General features: G+C 38.9%; 1 protein-coding gene across 1 annotated transcript in view; it reads left to right on the top strand.

The window, feature by feature from the left end:
* The first annotated feature begins 12,688 nt into the window (after nt 1–12,688).
* The window catches only part of LOC122074008, a 13,417-nt gene continuing 1,163 nt past the window's right edge, over nt 12,689–24,942 (top strand). The window contains exon 1 of the mRNA XM_042638773.1: nt 12,689–12,864. Within this exon, the coding sequence (XP_042494707.1) occupies nt 12,763–12,864 (102 nt within the window). The 5' untranslated portion in view covers nt 12,689–12,762. The remainder of the gene's footprint in view (nt 12,865–24,942) is intronic.

Here is a 24,942-nt window from a genome sequence, read left to right as displayed (position 1 = left end):
GCAACTTAAATCCTTAAGAGATCACCTCATCTTAAGATATAACTTCATTAGTGTTGCCCTTCAAAAACTAAAATTGTTACTGAATGCACGAGCTAATAAATATTCTTCACTGATAAAAATCTCCAATTGATTAATTGTGAAGACCATATTAAAATCTCCAATCTCCCCCTCACATATAACATTACACATGAACAAATAATTCAAATATTCATCATCCCAAAGAATCTCTTAACCAAGAGCATTAAATAATTTTCAACTCCTTCTCAAGGCAACAAGGCTGAACAAACAATCTCTAACTATCATGGCATGCCAATACCAGTGCTAAAAACATTGTCAGTCCCAAAGATGTTTATTTTGGGCCCATCAAAGCAATAAAATGGCACATGTATATCTCCAATGGGAACTCTATAATTATTTTATGTAATCCCAATTGATGCGGAACCTGAGTCAAAATACCTAATTGAGTTTGGTATAGACCCATCCAAGTTTATAATAAGCAATAGCAAGGGGATAATGGCAAAATCGTAATTAATCAAAATGCTCAAGATTAAATGACAAATTTGTAAATACTTCAATCTTACAAGGAAGTGGCAGTACCATAAATAGGTTAAAGTCTTTGAGAGGGTGGCAGGATGATAAATAAATTGAAATTACAGAGGAGAATGACTAGGGGTGTTAATTCCAAACCCACACCGATAGGCCCAACTAAGCCTAACACATTTATGGCCTAACTTGGACCGGCCCGATTAATAAACATGTCGGGTCTAAGCCCAACCCGTTTATAAATAGGTAGTACATGGTACAAGGGGTAAGCCCGATGGGCCTCCCGACCAACCTGACCCCTTTCCAAGCCTGACTTGGACTGACATGTTTAGCCCAATCATTTATATAGGTATTTTTTTTTTTTTTTGAATAGAATAGGGTATATATTGATATTCTTATCAATTATTCACTGTAATTAAGTATAATATCTTTTCAAAATTATTGATGATTTAACAAAATAAGTTAAAGGATCTTAAATCTAAGAAAAGTAAAGACCATTTAAGGCCATTTTAAGGCTTTATTGGTATACTACCCCGTTTAAGGCCCGATTATTGTTACACTCATGCCCTAATCCGATCTAATTTGATCTGTTGTGATAGGCCTCGGATCGGAGATCAAAAGTACGATCGGTTTTAGGCTCGGAGTTGTTCATTGCCGAGGGGTAGAGATGACCCCACATGTTCATACATTGCGTGCCTATCTAACTGGAGGGGATTCATACCTTCCGATTTCAGATGGTAAGTAACCCGAATCCCCACACTTGATTTTCGACACACGTAAAAAAATTACCAAATGGCCTTGGGTATGTCCGAGGGCAACCACCCGTGCTAGACCAGCCATGTGATAGCAAACTGTCAAGAAAGCAAGCTATTTTGACCACCAGAAACAAGCCATCGGAAGTAGCCTGGGCTTGGATCCAGTGCCTATTTTTGGTGGGTTGACAAGCTATTGTCATGGTTTCAATGCCCGTGGTTCCCAGTACTTGCATCGTAAATGGTTTCTGATGATCCTAAATCATCCTCCACACCTTCCTCATGATTTTAGCACTTTACCGACCTAAATGGTCTGGCTCAATGTAGGTTTTTATTCCTGACTTCTCACCCTGTAAGGTGGTCAACCCACACTTGAGTGAGCTATCAGGCTCCACACATTCATCGACCAACCAACCATTAGTTGAACTAGCCGAATTCTCTGTCTTCATGGAATGTCACACTTTTGAAAGCGAGTCAAGCGAGAAAATGGGGGGCTCGCAGTAGGCCATAAAGATGAAACTTCTGATCCTGGTCTATTAAGAAATGAAAACTTCCATCCCCAGCCTATCTATTTACAAGTAGAAGAGCTCTTACCGGCCTATAGGGACTCATTCCAAGAAAATGTTCCCTTGCCCCGAAATTTATTTTTACCCGATTAGTCCAAAAGGGGTCTAACCCAAACAGACCCTAAGGTCCACTTAAGTTATAAGTTGGGAAATGAGGATTCATTTCCTCATTTTCCTTGTGCTCAATGTAGGAGAGGAAAGAAAGTGAAAAGGAAGGAAGAAGAAGAGGAAGAAGAAGAAGGTTAGAGGCTTACCTTGGCGCCGATTGCTGCCTTGTTGCCAAAATTATTGTCAGAGGTAAGTACAACCTCCCATTCCACTCTCTCTCTTCATTTCAACCTAGACAAAGCAGGGTATGGGTGGAATCTTAGTGTACAAACCATGTTAAGGTCGTAGAATGCGTGTTCTACCCTCCAGTGTTGTTGTCGAGCTCAAACCAAGCCCGTTGAGCTCCGGTAACATGTATTGCCAAAAGACCAACTAGGTTTTCGATCATTCAATTGACATACCTCCCAAATGACTCAGTGGAATTGGAATTTTCTTGGCATAGAATGATGCTAGGAACATCCTCTACAAACTCTATAGAACAAATCTCGACGATTAAAAGAATTGAGATTCCAAATCAAGCATCAATATGCAAAGATCAAAGATTCCAAATCAAGAACCAAAATTTCAAGACCCAAATGAATAAGAACCAGGGGCTTAAACCTAATGGTCCAATCTCATTGACCTGGTACTAGATAGCCCAGCCCGGTTCGAAAGAACCTGCCTGGAAGATCAGATAGCCCAACCCAATTCAAAAGAACCCTACCTGGAAGACCAAATCTCTAGGACTGGAGGATTGAAGTCTAGCCTAGGAAGAAAATTTTTTCATGTACTAACATCTTCTGTAGGGAGGGCTCAAATCTCTGCAAATGATTGATCAATTTCTCGGATTGGCGGATGGAAGTCCAGCCTAGGAAGAACATATTTTAGGTACTAACATTTTCTGCAGGGAGGGCTCAGATCTCTGCAAAATAATAGTTCAATATTTCATAACAGGATTAAAAGGGCTCAAATTTCTTTCCTGTCATTAGCGGCCCAGGAAAGTCCTCAACTTTAAAGTAGTAAAGAGATATATTATATGTTGCATTTTTCAACTTCATCACAAATGAGCAAGATGACAATAATACATGCTCCGAGTGATAAAATGTGGATGTTCTTTTCTTTGCCCTTCGACTGTTGGCTCATGCCTTGGCCAAAGAGGGGCATTCTATAGACACCCAATTTTGTCATCCTCCTCCGACTATGATGAAATATGGATCTTGGATGCAACTTTTGGTTTTCAATTAATAGAGATGATGATGGAAACACTCCCCTACCTGAAACCCTAGAAATCCTCGTACAGGAGAGAAGAGGGTTCAATTTTGACTTTTTATATACAAAAAAATCTAGTCAAGATGATTGCATAAATGGATAGTACTTGAAAATACGATTCCGACGATATGTGTCACGTTAAAATCGGACCATCGGAACTCCCTTAATCTTCCCTGAAAAATCTTAGTTTTCGTGCGCATTTCATGCACACCAGCCATGCCTAGCCTGCTATGTACCCCAAGCCATCCCCATCCTGTCATGCATCCTAAGCCATGCCCAGCCTACCATGCACCCCAAGCAATGCCCAGCCTGCCATGCTATGCGCCTCGTAGACCTACGCCCCTATGGGCATAGACCTGAGCCCTCGAGGGCACAGGCCTGTGCCCCCTACCCTACTGCTTGTGTGCTAGCCAATAGGCCAGCCCATGCATATGCGCTGGCCAGGAAGCCTACCCATGCCTGTGCCCACTTGTGCCATGCTGCCCGCCTAACCTATACCCACCTGTGCCATGCTGCCAACCCATGTTTTTCCCACCTATGCCACACTGCCTACACCCCCTTTATGCCCAATTTGTGCCCACCTTTGTGCCCAGCTCACACCCACATGCCACTACCCATGTGCCATGCGCCGCACACCCATGATATTGCTCGCATTGCCTACCCTCCCATGCTGACATGCCCCGTGCACTTCGGCCTAGTCTCGCATGCCACCATCAATGGTTGGGATTGATATTCCCCTGACCTGATGGGTGAAGAAATTCCCTCTTCACCCACTTAAGACAAAAAAAAACCCTTTTTTACCAAGGATTCTCTCCCCCAGAAACCCCCTTTTTACCCATTGTATAAAAGTCCGTTTCACCCATTTAGTCTAAAAACCTCTTTTGTCCAATAGATAGAAGCCTGCTTCACCCATTTGAGGCAAAAAAATCCCTTTCATCCATTGGATAAAGATGTTCCCTCTTTCCTATTGGCCGAAAAAATCTATAAATACCAAAATCCCATCTCAGTCTATAGTAGTGAAGCTCTACCCTCTCTCCTCCCCTCCCCCTCTTGATTTTCTTCGAGTCTTCAGAGCGATCTTCGTCAAGATTTGAAATCTTGTTCGGATCTTCGAAGTGTTCTTCAGGACTTTGAAGATCTTTAATCCAAGTTCTTAGTTCAATCCAGTTTTCGCCAAAAATAGTGTGTTCTTCAACCCCCTCCTTCGAGTGTTCTTGAGTTTTACTAGAAATAGAAACCCTCTCTTTGAGGTTCTTCGAAACTCTATTCGGATCTTCAAAGTGTTCTTCGGGACTTTGGAGATCTTCAGTCCATTTTTAAGTCAATCTGTTTCTTTCTAAAAATAGTCATTCCTAATGGATGCCCTGTCTGAGTGCCCCTGAAATCTTTCTAGAAATAGCCATCCCTAGTGAAAGCTCTGCTAAAGTGCCACCTCAACCTAGCCCTCCCTTAGCCTATCCATAGCGGAAGCTCTGCTAGAGTGCCACCTCAACCTAGCCCTCTCCTAGCCTATCCCTAGTGGAAGCCAGAGTGCCACCTCATCCAAATCCTGAAAATAGCCTTCCTTAGCCGAAGCTCTGTCCGAATCCAAATCCAGAAATAGCCTTCTTCGGTTGAGGCTCTATCCGAACCCAAATCCAAAAGTAACCATTCCTAGCCGGAACTCTGTCCGCATACCATCACAGTCAACATCTCTCATGAAAGGAAGTTAGAGGTCAAGACCATCTTCCCCTGAGCTAGGAGAATCCAAAAGACAGTCCGAGTCAATACTAATCAGGGGCCCACCCCTAAAACAAGGGTCAAGCTTAGGTATAATTTCTTACCCAAATTAGTATAATGTAGATTTTATATTGACCTTGTTTTAGTGTATATAATCATTTAAATTCAGTCAATGTTCATATGTGTGATAACCAAGCCATGCATGTAGAATAGGAATAATTATGGAAAATGTTCGTTCTTAAGCATCTAGTAGGAAGACCGATTGAATCGGACAGATTGGGTGCCTAACACCTTCCCAATTCTGTAACCTAGCACTTACCCTAAATCTCTGGACCAGACCAACTTTTAGGCCATTTTCTTAGGAATCGGGCCCACCGCCGGATCCTAGGCTCATAACCCTAGGTGACGACTCTAAACCTCATTTGTATGATCCCGATCCCCGTATTAGACCATCATCAAGCCCCTGTCTCAAATGATGAATTTCACACTCTTGTGAAATAGGCCCCCATGTATCTCCAAGCGACGATACAGTGGTGCGGGGCCCGCAAGTAAAGCACACACGAATGCCTCCCCTCATATGAAAGAGAAAGAGAGGAAAGAGGATGAGATTCTAGTCCATCTTCGGCCGCTACCCTCACACCATGCTAATTGTCTCCTCTTGAGCTACCTATTGCTATTTGTAAATGCATTAGGTCTTGTACTTTACATCCTATTGCTAAAATTGTTTCTTATGATTCACTTTCTTCTTCCTACTATAATTTTGTGTCTTCTTTTCCTTTGTGTCCATTTCTCATTCTTTGCAAGAAGCGAGTGTAGACTCATAATGACATGTAGCTATAGTTGAAGAGATGTAGGCTCTAAAGAAGAATAACACATGGAGTCTGGTGTGTCTTCCTTTACAAAAGGAGACAGTTGGGTGTAAGTGGGACTTCACAGTAAAATAGAAGGTTGGTAGTATAGTGGATCAGTACAAGGCTAGATTTGTAGCAAGGGTTTCACTTAGACTTATGGAATCGACTACAAAGATACTTTTGCTCCAGTTGCTAAAATGATCACATTTCATGCTATCTTAGCTTATGCCACCAACTTAGATTGGGATCTCCATAGCTAGATGTGAAGAATACCTTCCTTCATAAGGAACTTGAGGAGGAAGTGTATATAGACTTTCCTCTTGGGTTTACTTGCTCCAAAATCTAAGGGAAGGTATGCAAGTTGAAGCGTGCATTGTATAGGCTGAAGCAATATCCAAGGGATATGATGATCACATTTCGTGTTATCTAAGCCTATGCCACCAACTTAGATTGGGATCTCCATAGCTAGATGTGAAGAATGCCTTCCTTCATAAGGAACTTGAGGAGGAAATGTATATGGACTTTCCTCCTGGGTTCACTTGCTCCAAAATCCAAAGGAAGGTACGCAAGTTGAAGTATGCATTATATGGACTGAAGAAATCCCCTCGTGCTTGGTTCAGGTATTTTCATAAGGCTATGGTCGCTACAAACTACTCTCAAAGGAATGTCGATCACACCCTATTCATAAAGAAATATGGTGGGAAAATTACTATCTTGATAGTATATATAAATGATATTGTTATTACTAGTGATAATCTGGTAAAAATCTCTTGCCTCAAGAGATACTTGAGTGAGAAATTCGAGATCAAAGATCTAAGACAACTTTGTTATTTTCATTGAGGTTGCTAGGTCTTCTTGTGGGATCTACTTATCTCAGCAGAAGCATGTGCTTGATCTTCTTTTTGAGTAGGCCTATTGGGGTATAAGCCAGTAGATACTCCCATGGAAGCTAATGGTTACCTTAGTAAAAAGGAAGGTGATCCTTGGATAAGAGAAGATATCAGATATTAGTGAGACACTTAATCTATCATCCTCATACACGAGCTAACCTAGACTTTTTTGTTAGCCTGGTTAGTCATGAAAATTATGCTGCGTATTCTCTGGTACTTGAAATTTGCTCTAGGACATTGCATCCTTTTTTCTCCTCATAATCACCTGGGTAGAAGCCTTCACATATGTTAATTGGGTAGGTTCTCCTGATGACCGCAGGTCTACTACGAGCTATTGCACCTTTGTTAGTGGTAACCTTATTACATGGCGAAGCAAGAAGCAAGCCTGGTTGCCCGTTCAATGTCAAAGTAGAATTTCATGGTATGACACATGGCATTTGTGAGCTCTTATGACTTCATGGTCTTCTCACAGATTTGGCTATCCTTGCCACCCTTCCTGTGAAGTTCTTTTGTGACAGTAAATCTGTCATTAGCATTGCTCACAACCGTATCTAGCATGATTGATCCAAGCATATAGAGTTGATCGACACTTTATCAAAGAGAAGTGGATATCGGTCTTATCAATGTGCCTTTTGCTCCCAATAGTGAACAACTAGCTTACGTATTTACTAAATATCTTAGTAGTAAGATGTTTCATTCAATTATATAGTTGGGCATATGTGATATCCATGCACCAACTTGAGGGAAAGTATTGTAATATTAGATTTTAGGGGAAGTGTCAATAGCCGAACGAATCCTAAGGGGTTTGATGGTCTTTGTAATTCTTTAGAACTTTCTCTCCATTGTTATAAATAAAGAAGGTTGGTGTCATATTTGACACAATTCATTACCCCATCCAACACTTTCTTTTATTGGCTTGCACTCAATAAGACATCGTAACTACACAACCACTCAATATATCTTCCATTAATGGAGCTTTAAAGCATATCACTTGAAGCTAACAATCTTCTTTGATGCACACGAACAAAATGGGGAACTCTCTTTTTTTTTTTTTTCTTCTTTGAAGAAGCTTTAATATGCTCAATAATGGGAAATACCACTTCACTTTCTTCTATGGCATTACCTTTACCTAGGCCATATTCAAAGGACTCCAACTCTTCAAGGAGGCTTCAATGGAGCCCATGAATGCAATAGAAGAGGTAGATGACAAGAGTTAATGTCTTAAATCAATCCTCTTAAGACATTAATGCACCTTCTTCAAAGCACGAAACCACTCAACACAACCCCTTTCTCTCCAGTTTCTTTCTTCTTGGCACACATTCAATATCTCAACAATAAAGGTTCAATAACCCTTCCTAAACCACCATTAATGGAGTAAAAGAAATACTTAATTTAAGTTCCAACACCCATTTTATGGGAAACAAAAAGGGGATGAGCTTCCTCTCTCAAATCTGTGAGTTTCTTTAGCGCAAAACTTATATCGGGCATCCAATGGATAAAGTGCAAAAAAATAAGAAGACAACAACTTGAATGGACAAATTAAGCATGGTACACAAAAATTTATGGCTATTTGAAGTTGGATCAATAAGAAAGCCCTAAAAGGAATCTATCAAGACAGCGTAGGGTATGTTGGCAGCATGTGGGGGCTGCGGGGCGCATCTCAATTGTCGGATCATGCCTCAAAAGGTGCCTTAAATATTGACCATTGGATCTATCCGTCGATCTTTTGATCTTGACCGTAGGATTGGAATGGGCGCTGACATGATGACGCAAGTGACTGACATCATCATAGAAGCATTGTCGAGCTCTCGTTGGTGGGTAGATTGACTTCCAAATTTCTATCTAAAAGACCCAAAGAAATTACATATAAGTTTCTCATCTCTAAAATTACCATGTTGAAAGTCTCCTTTGATCCGTTTGACCGAAATTTCAAAATTGCACAAAAACCCTAAAAGAAAAAATGTTGAAACAACCCTTATACACTAAAAGCTATATCCAATTCTAGTTTTAGATTTTCGGACTGGTTTCGCGAAAAACTCCATAACTCTCTCATATAGATTTTGATTTAGTTGAAACGAAAAGGTTATACACCACAACCTGAAGCTCTACAAATTTTCAGAGACCTCATTAATAGACTTGGACATATAAAAGACCAAAATACCCCTGACCATTGTGGAAGTCATAACTTTTTTTTTCGATATTGAAACAGGACAAAATTGGGTGCGTTGGGAAGAATTTTTTATGCTCGCATTGGCACATGGAGGATGCATCTTCCAAAAAATTCATATTTAATCCCAAAAATTCTCCAGAGTGGAATTAAGCTAAAATTACCAGTTTCGGGGCTGCAAATCTACACCACCTACCATGGATGAACTAAATTGCTCAAACACCATCGCACACTACTGCCTTATTGGAGAGATTGAACATGCCATGTCATCACTACCACATCATCATAGTTGGCCACATCATGTTGCCATGTGGCCGAGGTTACCAACAAGGCAACCAAAAAACAATAATATCAATATTTATCTATTTCTCAAGAGCATCCCTTACAGGTTGTAAGCCATCATTTTAAGGGTTCTCCAAAAGAACAATTAAAATTTTGGATGAATTTTTAATTTAAAAAAAAAAAAAGCCACCATTTGGAGGAGGATGATCTTATTGACCTGTTGTTAGAGGTTGAAGTGCATGAAAAAACTTTATTCAAATCCAATTGAGGGTCGATGTGTGTCTCCCACTTAGCATGTATGTGGCCACAAAGAGGAGCAATGACATTTTATGGGAGTTGGCATTCATATATGAATATCTTGGAAGTTCTCTCTTTATTTTGCAGAAGACTGGAGCACTCAAATTCATATATTTATTTAGTGTTTTAATTGGATGGAAAGCCATACTTGATCACATGGCTACTCTTTTAGCCACTCTTATGCTGAGCAAGCTTGCCGGAGTTACTTGCCTGAGCTTTGAGTGGACATATATGTGCAGAGCTCCCAACCAAGAATGCCCTTCAATGACATATCTCCACGCTCCACTACCAGAGCTAATTTTTGTCACCATAGAAGGCCTCCTCACTCCCCCATCAAGCTCCATATGGAAGAGAACTCTCCCGAATTTGCACTATCAACCATAGAGGAGCTCCACCCCCCATTTCTTCCATTATCTCCACCGTTATTAGGGCTCTTTGCCTCCTTTGGTCGTTGATGGCACATCAATGGCTAAGGCTAAAGATGCAAATCCAGTGGACATTTTGGATCCACGTGAGGTTGAACCAAGCAACATAGAAATGGGTCCAATAGAGGTAATATCAAAAATTCTTAGGGTCTGTTTGGTTGTAAGGGAAATTAAAAGGAAGGAAGGGAATTGAAATTTTAAACTTAGAAAACAAAACTTTTGTAATCATTACTCCACCTGATAATATTACAAACACCAAAGCATTCCATATTTTGGGTATAAATAATTTTTAAATTCTTAAGAACCTTTTTTCCTACATTAATTATTTTTTGGTAATAAAAAGATGGGAAAAATAAAATTGCATAAAATTAGGTGAGAATAATGCTACCTAGTTGGATGCCAATGCAATAGGGTTGTCAATCGGTCGGGCTAGGCTAGTTTTGGTAAGGCCTAATCAGGCCTCCCCACTTTAGAACCCCGCACCATGACTGACTTGTTTAAGTAATTGGTCCTCATATGCCTATGGTCCCATTTATAAATAGTTGGTTAAATACTAGTATTTAATTTAAATAAACAGGCCTCAAATGGGCCTTAAGCAGACTAATAAGACATATATCTCTAATTGGGCAATAAATAGGTTATAAAGGAGTTTTAAAGGTTTCAAGTTGAATAAACGTGTTCTAAACGAGTTCTAAAGAGAATTTAAATGGGGTTTAAACATGTCGGGTTGAGTCAGAATATTTATCTCAATTGAGTTCCCATTGAGAAGCACCTTGCATTGGGATTGATCGAATATTAGTTAGGTCAAACTTGAGCTCTATACATTTGATTAATGACTGATTTTGAATTTTTTCGATTGAATGTGCTGATGCAAGCTTTGAATTGACATTCTTTCATTACACCTCATCACCTCTGTTGATTGGTCCCCACAATTATACAGTAAGCACTAACCATGCAATCAAGTAACGGTCCCCAATCTGATAAAAAAAAAAAAAAGTAACAATCCCCAACCCAAAAAAATTATTCTTTTCATTGCACTATTTTATTGAGAGATGCACAGTAGAACATGCGTCAAATGTCTTTTTTTTCGCGAACATGAGTCAATTGTCAACACAAATATCACAAATGCTTGGAAGAAAAAAGAAAAAAGAAAAATATCGTAAATGCAATGTTTATTAATTTTCTCATGCAGTTAGAGAGGTCAAAAATCAAGATTTTCCATTAAATTTTATTTTAAAAAAATGTGAGCTGTACTCCATTGCTCTCTGCCAAATCAGTGAAACAGTCAAACTGCTTTGACTCAAGAGTCATCACCAACAACATTAGATGGACATATAAAGTTACATATAGATTCAAATCTAACAGTGTACAGTTCGGATCCAGACTGTGAGAACACAGAATTGTCAACCTCTTTTTACTTGTTCTATCTTGCTCCAATGAGAACGACCTCATGTGAGGAGAGTAATTTTCTTCCTGTTAAAATGGAGGCGGGGACGACGTTGGTGCTCTTTTCAAGAACTAAGAAATTGTATTGTGGAATGTGATTCCCTCCTCCATGCCCCACCATAATAAGCACTAAATCGCACCGCATCGCATCAGACATCAATGTGATGGTAACAAGGTAATAATTTCATACATGAGAGCCCTCTCATTAAATTTGCAATCCTAATTTCTAACACCCACTTTTTAGCACAGTTCGTGAGCTGTGGTGCGTAAAAACTCATGCTCACCATGGGAGACCTCCTGATTGTGATGGATTTCCCCTCCTCAGCTATTGAAAAAGAAATTAATAATAATAAAGAGAGGGTTTCACATAAGACAATGTGGCTTCTATACCCATGCTAAATATACCGCTTGTGTCCTCCCATTGGCTGTGGCCTGTGAGTGTTAATATGTAACCTTGCTATTAGGTAGTGTTCTCTAGTAGAGGTGTCAAAACCTAGTTCGAACTGATAAAATCCGAACAGAGTCAAACCGATCCTTATTGGATTGGTCTTGGACTGAGGTATGTTGGGATCGGATGAAAACAAGTCTATACTACTCCGACCAATAATCAAATCAAAACCAAACTGAATAAAATTGATAAAAAAAAAATGATTATGAGATTATAAATTGATGAATTGACCATCTATTGTTTATGATATTAGTGAGAATATTTTTTATTGTAAAAAAAATTGTTAAAAATCATTGAATATTAGGTTATGAATAGAGAAATTGATTTGTAAATTATAATAATGCTTCTATTGATTTCGTTATTCATTATACAAAACTAGTTGGATAGTTAAATGAACGATTGGATAATAAGGTTCAATTTGTGATTTTCAATATTAGTCATATTTTTAGTAATTTTTTATCTATTGGTTTCAATATTAGTTATCTTTCCTGACAACGTTAAACCATGATTTAATCATATATTTAAAAGTTTTTTTTTTTATAGTCAAATCTTGTCATTGTAAATTATGAATGTAAGATTTTATTATTGTTCAAGCCTAATAATAAATCGATCTAAATCGATATTAACTTGATATTATCACTTCATTTCTAGACCGAAATTGATTCAATCCAATGGAAACCAAATCAAATCGACCAATTGACACCCTCATTCTCCGGCAACACTTCACTGTACTTAAAAAAAAAAAAAAAAAAAAAAAAAAAAAAAAAAAAAAAAAAACATTATGTCACTTATTACCGGGGAAAAAATAAAGAAGGTATATTGCCTCCCTCGTTTTTACCCCACTTCACACTTGCACAGAGTCTGTCCCCGGTATCCAAAAGAAAAAAAAAAAAAAAAAAAAAAAAAAAAACACTTACATGACAGTCCAGTCTGTCTCTAGAAGGCGGATAAAAGAGATCGAATAAGAAAAAAGGAGGGGCGTAGAGCAAAAGTTAATCGAGAAGAACCATAGAAGAGAAGATGGGAGAGGGGAGAGGCTCTACCTTAGTGTACTTGCTGGTGGTGGTTCTCAGCTTGGTCGCTTTTGCCTTCGCCATTGCTGCTGAACACCGAAGAAGCAAAGTGAGCCTTACTTGTAGCTTCACTCTTGCGCTTTTTTATCTTTCTACTTCTCTTACTGTACTGCTACTGTGAGTACTAAGTTAGGGTTTTTTGATGGTCTTACTCATGGAGGTCTGGTGTTTACGGTTCTTGATATCCTTAGTTGTAGAAAGTACAAATTTGCCTTTTCTTAGCTTTACTTGTTGCTTTTAGTGTCATCAGATTTGAGATTGTTTCTGTTTGTAGTTAACTTTAGGGTTTAAGATCTGATTGTTATGTTTTTGAAGATTTAATACTTTGTTCTCATTTTCTGTAGATCCCAAATAAAATCTCCTTTGATTAATTGCAATGCTGTATCTTTTTAGTGTGTTTGGGAACGACTTCGGTTAGATGAGTTTGTAGCGTTTGATAGTTTGACAATTGTTGTTCGGAGAAGTTTCTGTCATCTTGTTGCCTAGGATGATTCTCAGACTTGTGTTGAGATCTTGATTTTTTCTCTTTTATGTTGAAGTCTTGTTTTTGATGTTTGTGCCCTGTTTTTGATGTGTGTTCCATGATAGTCGAGCTTAATGCAGAAGATTTAGTTGTGTAATAAAGGTACTGTCTTGGGACAGATGAATTGATCTTCACCTATTGTTAACCTATGATGATAACTGGGAACTTGCTTAAGCTGTAGTTTCAGCAGTTGAAGTTCATGCTACTGTACATATTTTGTTATCATAGATGTTGCTCTACGTTCCTTTGAACGGTACCAGATTATGTTTGCCAAAGATGACTTTGTATTAGCTTCCATCCTGGTTAACTCCTTTCTCCACAATACTATTGTTACGATCCCATATCAGCTTATGGGGGCTGATCCCACATCGGTTTCCTATGGGAATTGATGTGGGTTGATTTGGTCTTCGGTCCCCTCACCTTGTAAGCCGGTTTATGGGATTGAGTTCTTCCAGGACTGTAATAGTGGTATCAGAGCAGCCGATCCTTTGCCCAACCCGTGTGCGGAAGGGGTGAATTGGTGCCAGAGTGAGAGCCGTTAGGAAAGGGCTACTTGCCACCAGGTAGAAACCCTGGAGTAGAGTGAGAGCCGCCTAGAAAGGGCTACCTGATCCAGAGTGGGCCGCCGTGGACGTCGGGTTCGGAAGCGTGGTGGTATGTTAAGATCCCATATCAGCTTATGGGGGCTGATCCCACATCGGTTTCCTGTGGAAATTCATGTGGGTTGATATGGTCTTGGGCATAGTTAGCAAATTCGGATTCGGGAATTATTCGGAATAATTCGATTGATTAATTTAAGGATTCGGTCAAAAAAGCTTATTGGTTTTTTTTTTTTTTTAAATACTGTTTAAGTGGACCGAATAATTCGGTTTAATTCGGATTCGGTCCGAATTATTCGCATTTTATATTCACTTTTGAAAAAATCGCGAATTTTACCGAATTTTATTTTTAATTCGGATTCAGTCAGAATTTTTGATAAAATTCGGAAAAATTCGGTTCGGCCGAATAATTCGCGAATTATTCGGCCGAATTGATAACACTGGTCTTGGGTCCCCTCAACTTGTAAGCCGGTTTAGGGTGTTGAGTTCTTCCAGGACTGTAACAACTATAGAAGATATGTACAATGATTGTTTCATTGTTGAGCATTATGGTAAAAAGGTTTTGATAGTATGACCTAGACATTGTTGGAACTGACTTCTTGGTCACAAAAATAACGCATAGCACACAAGAAATTGGAACCACGACAGGTTGACTGTCCTGAACTCTGCTATAAAGAAGCTGGTAGAACGTGTTGCTTGGTGTTCGAAGTACAACTGTCTCATTATTTAGTGTGTGGGAGGATAAAAACTGTAGTTTCCATTGGTCGTGATAAAATTTTCCTAATAGTAAGTTCCATGACCTGCTGCCTTCCTATATTTCATGTCTTTTATGTCAAAGCCTCTTCTGCTTTGCATGGAAATTGCCTGTGTTGCCCTATCAGGAAAATGATTTCAGTCTGATCCATAGTGAAGACTGTGGATCATGACAAGTTTGTCATTGCTGCTTTTGCAATCTACATGTATCAGTGGTTGGATCTGTGATTGTGGTGCTGGCATTCCCCTTCTCTAAGATAAACTATGCATATGGCTGGGATTAACCCAATCTAATGTAATTATCCATCGATATATTTTATACTGCACTATTGATTTATTAGGATGATATTGAGGTGAATCAGGTAACTTGGGCCCGATGGTTTTGCATACATCTATTTGGAAATATTTTGTTCGTCTACTAGATGTTTTAGTACTTGGAAGAAAATTTTTGACAACTTCTATGCCCCCAATGCCATATGGTTTAGGCTAATCTAGGAATATTATATTTATGTGTTAGTTTTTTTGATAGTTTATATGTTAAGTTTGTCTCGAATTCTTGACCCGCTTTGAAGATTGACCCGATCCGACATATTTTGGTGGCGACCCGAATGGGAAATTTTCTGAGATCTGTGATGGAAGCAGAGGGCTTGGGCCTATCGGCCCAAGCCCGGAGCCCATCACTGATCTCGTATGGGGGTGCGGGGGCGTATGGTTCGACCGGTTCGACCGCGACCCGATGGGTCGAACCGCTACTTGGAGTATATATATATAATGTACTGTTGCTTGTTGAAAGTCATTGTATTCTAGGGTTTTCACGAAGCTAGGGTTTCAGGGCGAGTTCTTTCTCGCCGCTGCTAGGGTGTAATCCTTCTTCTGCACAGTGAATCATCTTCTTCTTCGCCCGAGGACGTAGCACACCACCCTGGTGTATGAACCTCGTTAAATCTCTGTGTCGTACGGATCTATTGTCTCTCTTTATTCGTGTTTCTTAGTGTTTGATCTAACATTATATTTACGTAGTAGTTAGTTTCATTATTCCATTTTTAATCCATCTTTAGTTTTTTATTTTGTTTGTTTTCTCCTTTCTACTCCAACTGATTCCTGGTAGGAGTTTATGCAGAGTTAGGTCAATGTTTGGCATATTGGATGCAGAAAACATGAAATGAATTTTAAATTACTTGTGGCTTTCAAAATGTAGATATGAGATGATGTCTACAAAGTTCTTGAGGATATGGTGTCAATGGAGGAGATCAAGTGAGTTTGTGATAGGATTTGTAATTAGTGTCAAGGCCCCTAGAGAGTAGGTCTCTTCATTTTTTTATGCCCTTACTATTAAAGGCAAAGGCGTACATAGTGATTTAATATCTGAGCATGGTTTAGTTGAAATTTGGCTTTAGGATATGATTATCATGGAAGAGGTTGAGATTTTGGAGATCACTATACTGGCCATAGCGTATTTTTATCTTCATTTGGACAGGACAGAAGGATTTTGAGCCTATCAGCTAATGGAGAGCTCTCCAATCCTTCCTCATGGAATTGTACGTAGTTTATGATTATACCTCTAGTGGTGCACTCCTAGTGCCCGTACTCATATTAAGTAATTGGAGAGATCTATGCCCATTTTAAATACACGGCTCTAGCATAAGAAAAGAGCTATGAATTAGTTAACACTGATGACATGCTGCAAATGAGAAGGAAGTTCTAGTTCCTTCCTCCTTAGCTTGATCAAATGTATTTTGCTGATGTAGTGGATTGTCCCTCATTTTTTCATGTGATTCATTTTAAGAAAAGAAGGTTCAACTGTGTTTGTTATCTTTTCAGAGTTCTCTAGGATTCTCTTAACCAATATCTTTTACACTTTTTGTGCTTGTCATTCTACTCTTGATAAGAGAGCGAGGCCTTATAGAGAATCTCTACTCAACAGGTGATGTATTTCAAAAGAACAAGAAGGCCAACAGCAAACTGGGCCAAGAATGAAAGAATATATTTAAGGCCTGTACTAGATTATTGTTGGTATCTATTTTAGTAAGTTAGTAGAGCTTGAAGAAGGGTTGGATAAATATTCTACAATCCAGGCATAGTTTCTATTTTGTTAAATCCCGGAAAAGTTTTTATTTTGTGGAAACCTTAGGATGTAAAGGTTTCCTACTTCCGTGCATTGGGGTTTCTTATTTTGCTTATTTGATTGAAGGTATAAATAAAGAGTAGGGGATTACACTACCCTGAACGATTTGAGAATCAATTTACACTTGGGCTTGTGAGTTCTGTGAGATCGGAGGATGGTTCGATAGGATTCACAAATGTACTGTACTTTGGTATGAAGTAGGGAAACCTTGGTGGGATGGCAAGGTTGGAGTTGGTGGGACTCCTCCGCAGTGCGTGAAAAAGCCTAATGTACCATTTCTTCTATTCTTCTATCTTCTATCTTTGTCTGTTCTTCCATTAAAAGTCAAATTCTGTTCTTCTATCTTATGCATGCTACTTTTATTATTGGGAAAATTACAGGCATTAAGACCATCCCTCTTACTATTGACAACTATACTCAGGTCCACTGTTTGTTAAAATGACTATCTTACCTTTTTGACTAAAACACAAATAACCCAACCCAAACTAACCTATATCACGTTTAGTCACAAGAAGGAAGACACTGTTCATGACGTTGTCGGTGTCTCTGAGGACAATGATTCTGCTTCGAGTCTCATGTACAACAAGCCAATAGTGCCAGCTCGGTTACCGAATTGGTGGCTAGAGTGGCTGGAGGTGTTGAGGATGTGATTGATCCGGAGTTTCGTGACGCCTTTGATAAAGCCTTTTTCGGCCGGCAATAGCTCCAGCGAGATAGCCACAGCCGGTGTAGTAGGTAAGATTCTCACCCCATGATCAACTCTGCAGAAGCGACTCTTGGAATTTCGTTTCCCATGGAAACATTATGAAGTTCCGATGTAATATTATAATTTTATCTTATTCAGAACTTCTCATCCGCTAAGAAACTGAAACTGACCTTCTTCCTCTCTCTCTTCCTTTTTTGTCTCCAAGAAATCTCGATCTCCCGCCAACTTCTGTTTCTTTCTATGTTTGAGTAGATTTAGGTAAAACAAACTAAAGCATTGCATCAAACATGAATTATTACATCAATTTGTTCATATAGTTTAAAATTTCTCAGAAAATTGACAATAGACTATTACTACATGTATGAAACCTCATCCTTTATAACAATTTCAATTGAATGCACTTGTCCCTCAATACAGTGTTCTCCATTTTAAAGTTTATCTATATATATATATATATAATTCTTTATGCAAAGGTGTATTTCCATGCGTATCTTGTCCATTTCCATGCGCATCTTTAGCGTATCATGCGTATCTCCGATATGATACAATGCACTCTGATATGACTCTTAAAATTACCTGACTGATACGGCGATCGATACAGATACTTTAATCCTTGGTAATGGTGACTTGAATTTGTCTTCTAGGTGGAGGAAAGTAGACTTGAATTTATCTATTCATCCCTTCCTTTCAATTGCAGTTCTTTGAATCTCCACACGATTTGCAACATTGAGATCTTGAAATCTCTACAAATTATTCAACAGCTCTAAGCCAACAAAAGGGAGAATACCCAGGAGAATTGACCAATGAAATACTAAAACCACACTTTATTTGACCGTAAATTTTAGACTGCATTGAGTTCTTTGAAATAGTAGAGGCACAGATGAATGCAAATACAGTAAAAATAGCATAAATTAAAAAAAAAAAAAAAAAAAAAAAAAAAAAAGTCAATGTGAATGTTAAACCAGAAAAAAAAAGAAATCAAGGAGTACTACAGGATGAGATTAAACTCCGCCATTAATGGAAATCACTATAACGATGAGTACTTCCAAAGGTCGAAAGATGCATAGATCCAACACTGGTGAGAGAAACCCAAGAGTTGGAGAGATCTAGGTAAGTTCCACTTTTTCTAACAAAGAGTTTGGGTAGTTTTCCCTACTGAATTGGGTGCTCTCCATTTTTACCTTTATATATATATATATATATATACTGTCTTCCAAATCCTGTTTTGGAAGGTGGGTTTTAGTCAGTCGGGGGAAGGATAACGATGGTTGCCGGAGGGATAATGATGGTTGTTGAGGTGAACCCTGGCTTTGTTGGTGGTCAGCCGGAGTCGCCGGAGTGAAGGGATGCAGCACTGCTTTGCGTTATGGGTTGGTTGGGGATTAAAAAAAGGGTAAGAGAAGGGTTTCGGATTAAAAGGGTATAATGGGCAGTTCACTAAATTAACTAGGTAATTTGGTCTTTAAAAAAATTTGGGTCAGCTGATGTCATAATTTAAAAGATCTTCACTAATGGAGTGTGATGATAGGGGAGGTAAGTGTAATTGTCAGTAGTAATTGGGATGGTCTTAATAATAGGGTAAACCTCAGGTGGTGGGGCCTGTAATTTGTGCTTTATCATTTTGTTCCTCTCTTGAATACTATTCTGTCTACTGACTGTTGAGTTTCTTCTTAAGTTGTGGAGAGATTTTGGTGTTCTAGTTGATTCCATGGCATCCAATTGATCCCTGAAACTGTTTGTAGTTCATTACCTTCTGAAAGACCTGCAGGAGCACCTTATTGGCTTGGTTTCTAAAACTGTCCTGCTATTTTTTTTTTCTTTTTTTCCTATAGCCTCGGGCTAATTTATTCCTTAGTTGCTATTTTAATTCCCTCACTTTTTATTTTTTTACACTTACGATTTCTTCAATTTTGTTGCTGTTTTCTCCTGTTCTAACATTGAGTTTCTAATTTTAGGCACTTTCTATTTTCACAACCATTTGATTTCTCGCAATGTAATCACCTGATTCACTTCTAATTTTGGCAATCCATCCCTCACATCTAATAGACCTTGTAATCAGAGTTGCAATTGGATCTGATCATCCTTTGACCAGGTTGCTGATATTTGTCTTTTTGAGGGTTATTGACAGACCTGTTTTTCTAGATCTTTGTAGTTTATTGGTTCCTAGCTTTGGGCAATTAGTAGCTGTTACTTCGCATTAGAGCTATGGAAGGACAACATTGCCACTATGTAGAAGGGACAGTATTGAGGGTTGCTTAATTCTATTTCTGTTTGAAGATGATCGTGCGGATCTGATTCGGCTTCACTACAAAACTTGTGGATGTGTTTGATTTTGTATCACTACAAAACTCGTGGATGAGTTGGTTTATTTATTTATTTTTATTTTAAAGGAGGGGAAAGTGATGCGGTTCAGGAGGACAGGAATGCCAGTGGCAAACTGGGCCATTGGACTAGGCAAGAATGGATCAATATATTTAATTTTGATTATCCAATGGGTTATATGGATCATGGGCTTAGTATATTTGGGTTTACTATTGTAATGGGCCTATTCTATAAGCCTAAATATGAGGGATTAAGGTGTGAGTAGTGTTAGTTTCTATTTAGTAAGCTGCATTCTTTATTTTAGTAGTGTTCTAGAAGGGTTGGATTGATATGCTAGTGTCCAGCTATAGTTTTTATTTTGTGGAAAGCTTAGGTTGTAAAGGATTCTTCCTTCCATGCATGGGGGTTTGCTATTTTGCTTATTTCATTGAAGTTGTAAATAAAGCATAGGGGATCACAATACTCCGAACAATTTGAGAAATAATTTAGCCTTGAGCTTGTGAGTTTTGTGAGGGGTGGAGCATGATTCTATGGGAATCAAAACTGCTTTAGTGTGGGATGCAGTAGGGAAGCCTTGGTGGGATTCCGAGGCTGGAGTTGGTGGGATTCCTTCTCCATGGTTGGGTGAATCTTTTCTTATATTGTTCTAATTTTTCTTTCTTCCATTAAAAGGTCAGATTCTGTTCTTTAGTGTTACACCTGCTACTTTTCTTATTTTTTTGTGCTCTTGAGTAGTATTCTGTCCATTAACTGTTGTCTGAGTTCCTTCTAAAGTTTTGGACAGATTTTTGGTATTGTTGTTGATTACATGAGATCCCATTGATCCCTGAAACTGTTGGCAGTTCACTACCTTCTAAAAGTCCTGTGCCAGCACCTTATTGGCTTGGTTTCTAATTCTGGCACTTTTTTTTTTTGTAACAGTTCCTATTACTTCACTTCTGTTGCTGCTTTCTGCTGTTTCTAATTATTGCCACTTTTATTTTCACAACCCCTTGATTTCTCTCATTCTAAACATCAGATTCACTTCTAATTTTGGCAAACGATTCATCATGCCTAATAAGCCTTGTGGTCAGAGTTGCGACCAGATCTGATCATCCTTTGACCAGGTTGCTGATATTGCTCTTATGTAGGGTTACTGAGAGACCTTTTGTTCTAGATCTTTTTGGGCTATTGGTTCCCAGATTTTTTGGGTAATTTGATATCCATTATCTGGCCTCAGTGTATGTTATCTTATAAGTTGAGAGTAGTAAGTTGGGAACCAACATTGGATGTCTGAGGAGGCATTTTTTCTGAGGCAAGAAATTTTAAAGCCTTATGTGAACAAAGGAATATGACATTGCGATGGAAGCCTAGACCCAGTTGTTGGTTTAGGTAGGGAACTTGAAGGGAATCTTTCTACATTGGCCTGGCATGTTGTGTAGGATCTGTCAATACTTCTTTGGTAAATTCACCAATTTCCTGTTTAGTATCGTCCCTTCTTGTTAGGTCTACTTATGATGATGTTGAAGTGCTCATTCAGTGATTTCTGAGACTCAACATTGAAATGAACCCTCGCTGGCCTCTGTAAGCTGAAATTGCTCAAGGGATGAGATCTACCGAAAACCATATAGTATGTGCAAAAGGGGATGAAAAGGAAAAAGAGACTCAATTAAATGGAATTGGAGAATCATTACCAAATCTGACTGTTGCTATTGTCAAGTAGACCTGTCTAAAGCTCTGAGCTATATCCATATGACTTAAAGATGAAAGAATATCTGCAATAACAGGAGATGAAATGTCTTCGAAGCTTCACCCACTTGAGAGATAATCATATGGAGAACCTCCGAGGAAAAACACCAAATGTTCTCACCAGAACTAGCAAGTTAGGTGATGATCTTCTCAATCATGCCAAGATCAGAGAAGAGGGAGAACCACCCATCATAACCATGGTGAAAGAAATAAGAGGACTAAAGCATTTAGAAGAAAACCAGTGATGATAAAAAACGCCAATTGCTTCCACTATATAACTACAGTTGATTGATTGTAGTTACTAGCTGTTATCTGTGAGGTTGTACATTGTAGTGTTTTCACCATTGTGATGTATGAGAGATTTCAGATCAGATTTGAAGGTGTACAGGACTGGTTAGTGAAGGCGTTCTATACATAGGACGTTCTTTTTGGTGTTGAGACCTTATAAATTCGTAATTACTGGTTGCTTGTAAGATAAAGGTTTTTGTTGTACTTCGTAATTACTGGTTGCTTGGTAATACTCAAGTAGAGAAAACAAATCTTCATCTAGAAATTGCTAAAGATATAGAAGAATACAAAGAAGCTCACGGGTTCCGACTATAGATTTCGAACTAGAGCTTTGGTGCACCAAGAAGCAGCAGCACTACATTCCCAATGGCAACCCTCTCCCTCCACCACTGCAACCCCCTCATCTCTTCCTCCTGCACTTCTTGAAAGAATGAAAAGAATCCTTTTTCGACCACAACATCTACGTACAAGTATTCACTACAGAGCACATCTCGTCAACATGGTAGGAGAAAGAAGAGGTTAGAAAAATATATAAAAAAAAAGTATAGGTGGTTAAGGTACTCAATTAAAAATTTTAGGGGCAAAAAGTAATGTTAAAATTTTGTATTTGAATCTTCTTTACAAGCAAACAAACTATGTGATGCATTTATATAATCATTGATACTGGGAGATTATATTTTTTGTAAGCATTAACGATGAGGTATGCTAGGCTGAAATAACAAAGACTAGCAAACATTCTGTGTCAAAAGATTGTCAGAGTCACAGAGGCTTCGACTAAGAAATCCCATTCCCCGGCTGCCCTCCTCAAGATTGACATCCACAAAACGTTTCATTCCATCAAATGGGATTTCATCTCTAAAGTGCTCCATAGCATGTTTTCTTTTTTCTCCCCCTTTCTTCATTAAGTAGGCCCTCTCTTGTATCCCCTCCCCTCGTTTCTTTGTCCTTGTCAATTGTAGTCTTGCCTTTTTCTTTCCTTCCTCTGTTGTCATCAGTCAAGGATGCCCCATCTTCCCATTCCTGTTCTCCCTTGCCCTTGAAGTTATTTCCAAATCCATCCAATCCTTTACCGATCTTCACCTCATCTCCCCCTTCCCAAATGCAAAGCCCTCATCCTCACTCATATTGCCTTTGCCAATGATCTCATGATTTTCTCCAAGGTTGACTCTCTCTCCATCCAATCCAACCTTTCCTCTCTTCATCTTTTTGAAGATTTCTTTGGCTGGGGTGTTCGATGCTGAAAAAGCCTCTCTCTTGGAGCTCTTTGGTTTTCCCCTTGGATCCCTGCCTGTCAACTACTGGGCCTCCCCCTTATCTCTGCTCGGTCACTACCCACCACTGCACCCTTATGCTTGATCTCATCCTTAAGAGGATGATTGGATTCAGATTTGGAAATGCAAGCTTCTCTCTTATGCGAAGATCATATAAAAGGAAAATCCCCCATCCCATTAGTTTGTGTCGGTGTGTCTCTGCGTTCTCCTGTTACTGACAGGAACCTTTTGCTGACAATTGGGTTCTGGTAATTAGAATATTGGTGTGATAACATTAGGTGAATCATTTCAAAGTAATAGAATCTCATCTTCTAGTCCGGGAATGGTATCAGAAATAGGTTGGTTTCACATTTCCAAAGCCAGTTATGCTCTCTCTGTTTCTATGTAAAGACCATATGAAAGGAAATCACCACCCACCCCATTAATGTGTGCCACTGTGTCTTTCTCCTACTACTGACAGGAACTTTTGCTGATAATTGGATTTTGGTGACTAGGATGCTAATGTAAGACATGAAGTAATTCGTTTCAAAGTATGTGATCGAATCTCATTTTGTAACCCAACAATGGTATCAGAAATAGATGGGTTTAAAAGTCCCAAAGCCATTTGGGCTCCATTTGTTTCTAGGTGTAGACAATATAAGAGGAAAATTTGCAGGTGAAATCTGTACAAAAATTTAGGATTTTACAAGTAAAATTTCTTTTACACAGTTTTCCTTGGAAATAGACGAGTGATGAGTCTTGTGAATGATCAAGTTGTACTGGTGTAGATTATGTTGAGTATGTGAAACCTTGATTTTGGTTGTTGGAGAACTTGTATGTGTCAAAAGATACACCTCTCTAATTAGGTAATAATGTTTAAGGCAAGCATGGGATATTTCTCTTAGAATTGCATTGCACTAAAATTGAGGTAATAATGTTTAAGGCAAGCATGGGATATTTCTCTTAGAATTGCATTGCACTAAAATTGAGGTATATTGGTGATGCTTATATTCATTGTTTTAAAACCTGGCCTAAGCATAGGACTGAAAATGTCCTCGGGTCAGTTAAATTGTCTGTGTTGAATGGTTAGGGCTGTTTGAATGGTTTGATGTTGTTTTGTCCAATTTCCAAACAGTTCTGGTCCAATTTGAGGACCAACCCTAAATTGCCGGGTGCCAGTTCAATCTGTTCGACTGCTCAGTCCAGACTGGCTTTCTAAATATTTTTGTGGGGAAGTGTTTTCTGTCTGGGAGTGTGGCTCCTATGCCTGCACGGGACCCAATCAGCAGCCTCCTTTTGGTTCAGTCTATGGGGGATAGGGAGGTCATTTTATATAGGGAGGAGGGGAGAGACACAAGGCCACAGGTGTGGGATCCATGTTCCCGGACAGGAAACTTTGTTCATATTTTATCGTGTAAAGAATAATGGTAGGACGTTTAAGAAGTGGAACTACATTTTTATGTGGTTAATTCATAGTGAATAAGCTTTTATTTTTCTCATTAGAAAATGTTTCAAGAATACACTGATATGCAATAAATGATTTATTACTTGTCGCACCCCCCCCCCCCCCCCTCTCCCCAACCCCCAACCCCCAACCCCCAAACATAAAATGTGGGTTGCACTTTCTTGGGGTTCAGCATGCTAATGAAACAACCATGCCACCCTTCTACTTTTTCCCTGGACCAATGTGCTGTCATACAAAATGGCTCCTAGTTCCCATTGTAAAAGATGGTTTGATCTAGGGCTGTGGTAGGCATGATGCCAAAACCTAAGTAAGCGTTCTACCTGCTATGCTGGTCATCTAGTGCAGAAATTTGATCTTTTTTTTTTTTT

The sequence above is a fragment of the Macadamia integrifolia genome, chromosome 3 (genome assembly GCF_013358625.1).
Source record: "Macadamia integrifolia cultivar HAES 741 chromosome 3, SCU_Mint_v3, whole genome shotgun sequence".
In the NCBI taxonomy this organism is placed as follows: domain Eukaryota; kingdom Viridiplantae; phylum Streptophyta; class Magnoliopsida; order Proteales; family Proteaceae; genus Macadamia; species Macadamia integrifolia.
Note: the sequence above shows the minus strand (reverse complement) of the source record. Positions and strands in the feature narration are given on the sequence as shown.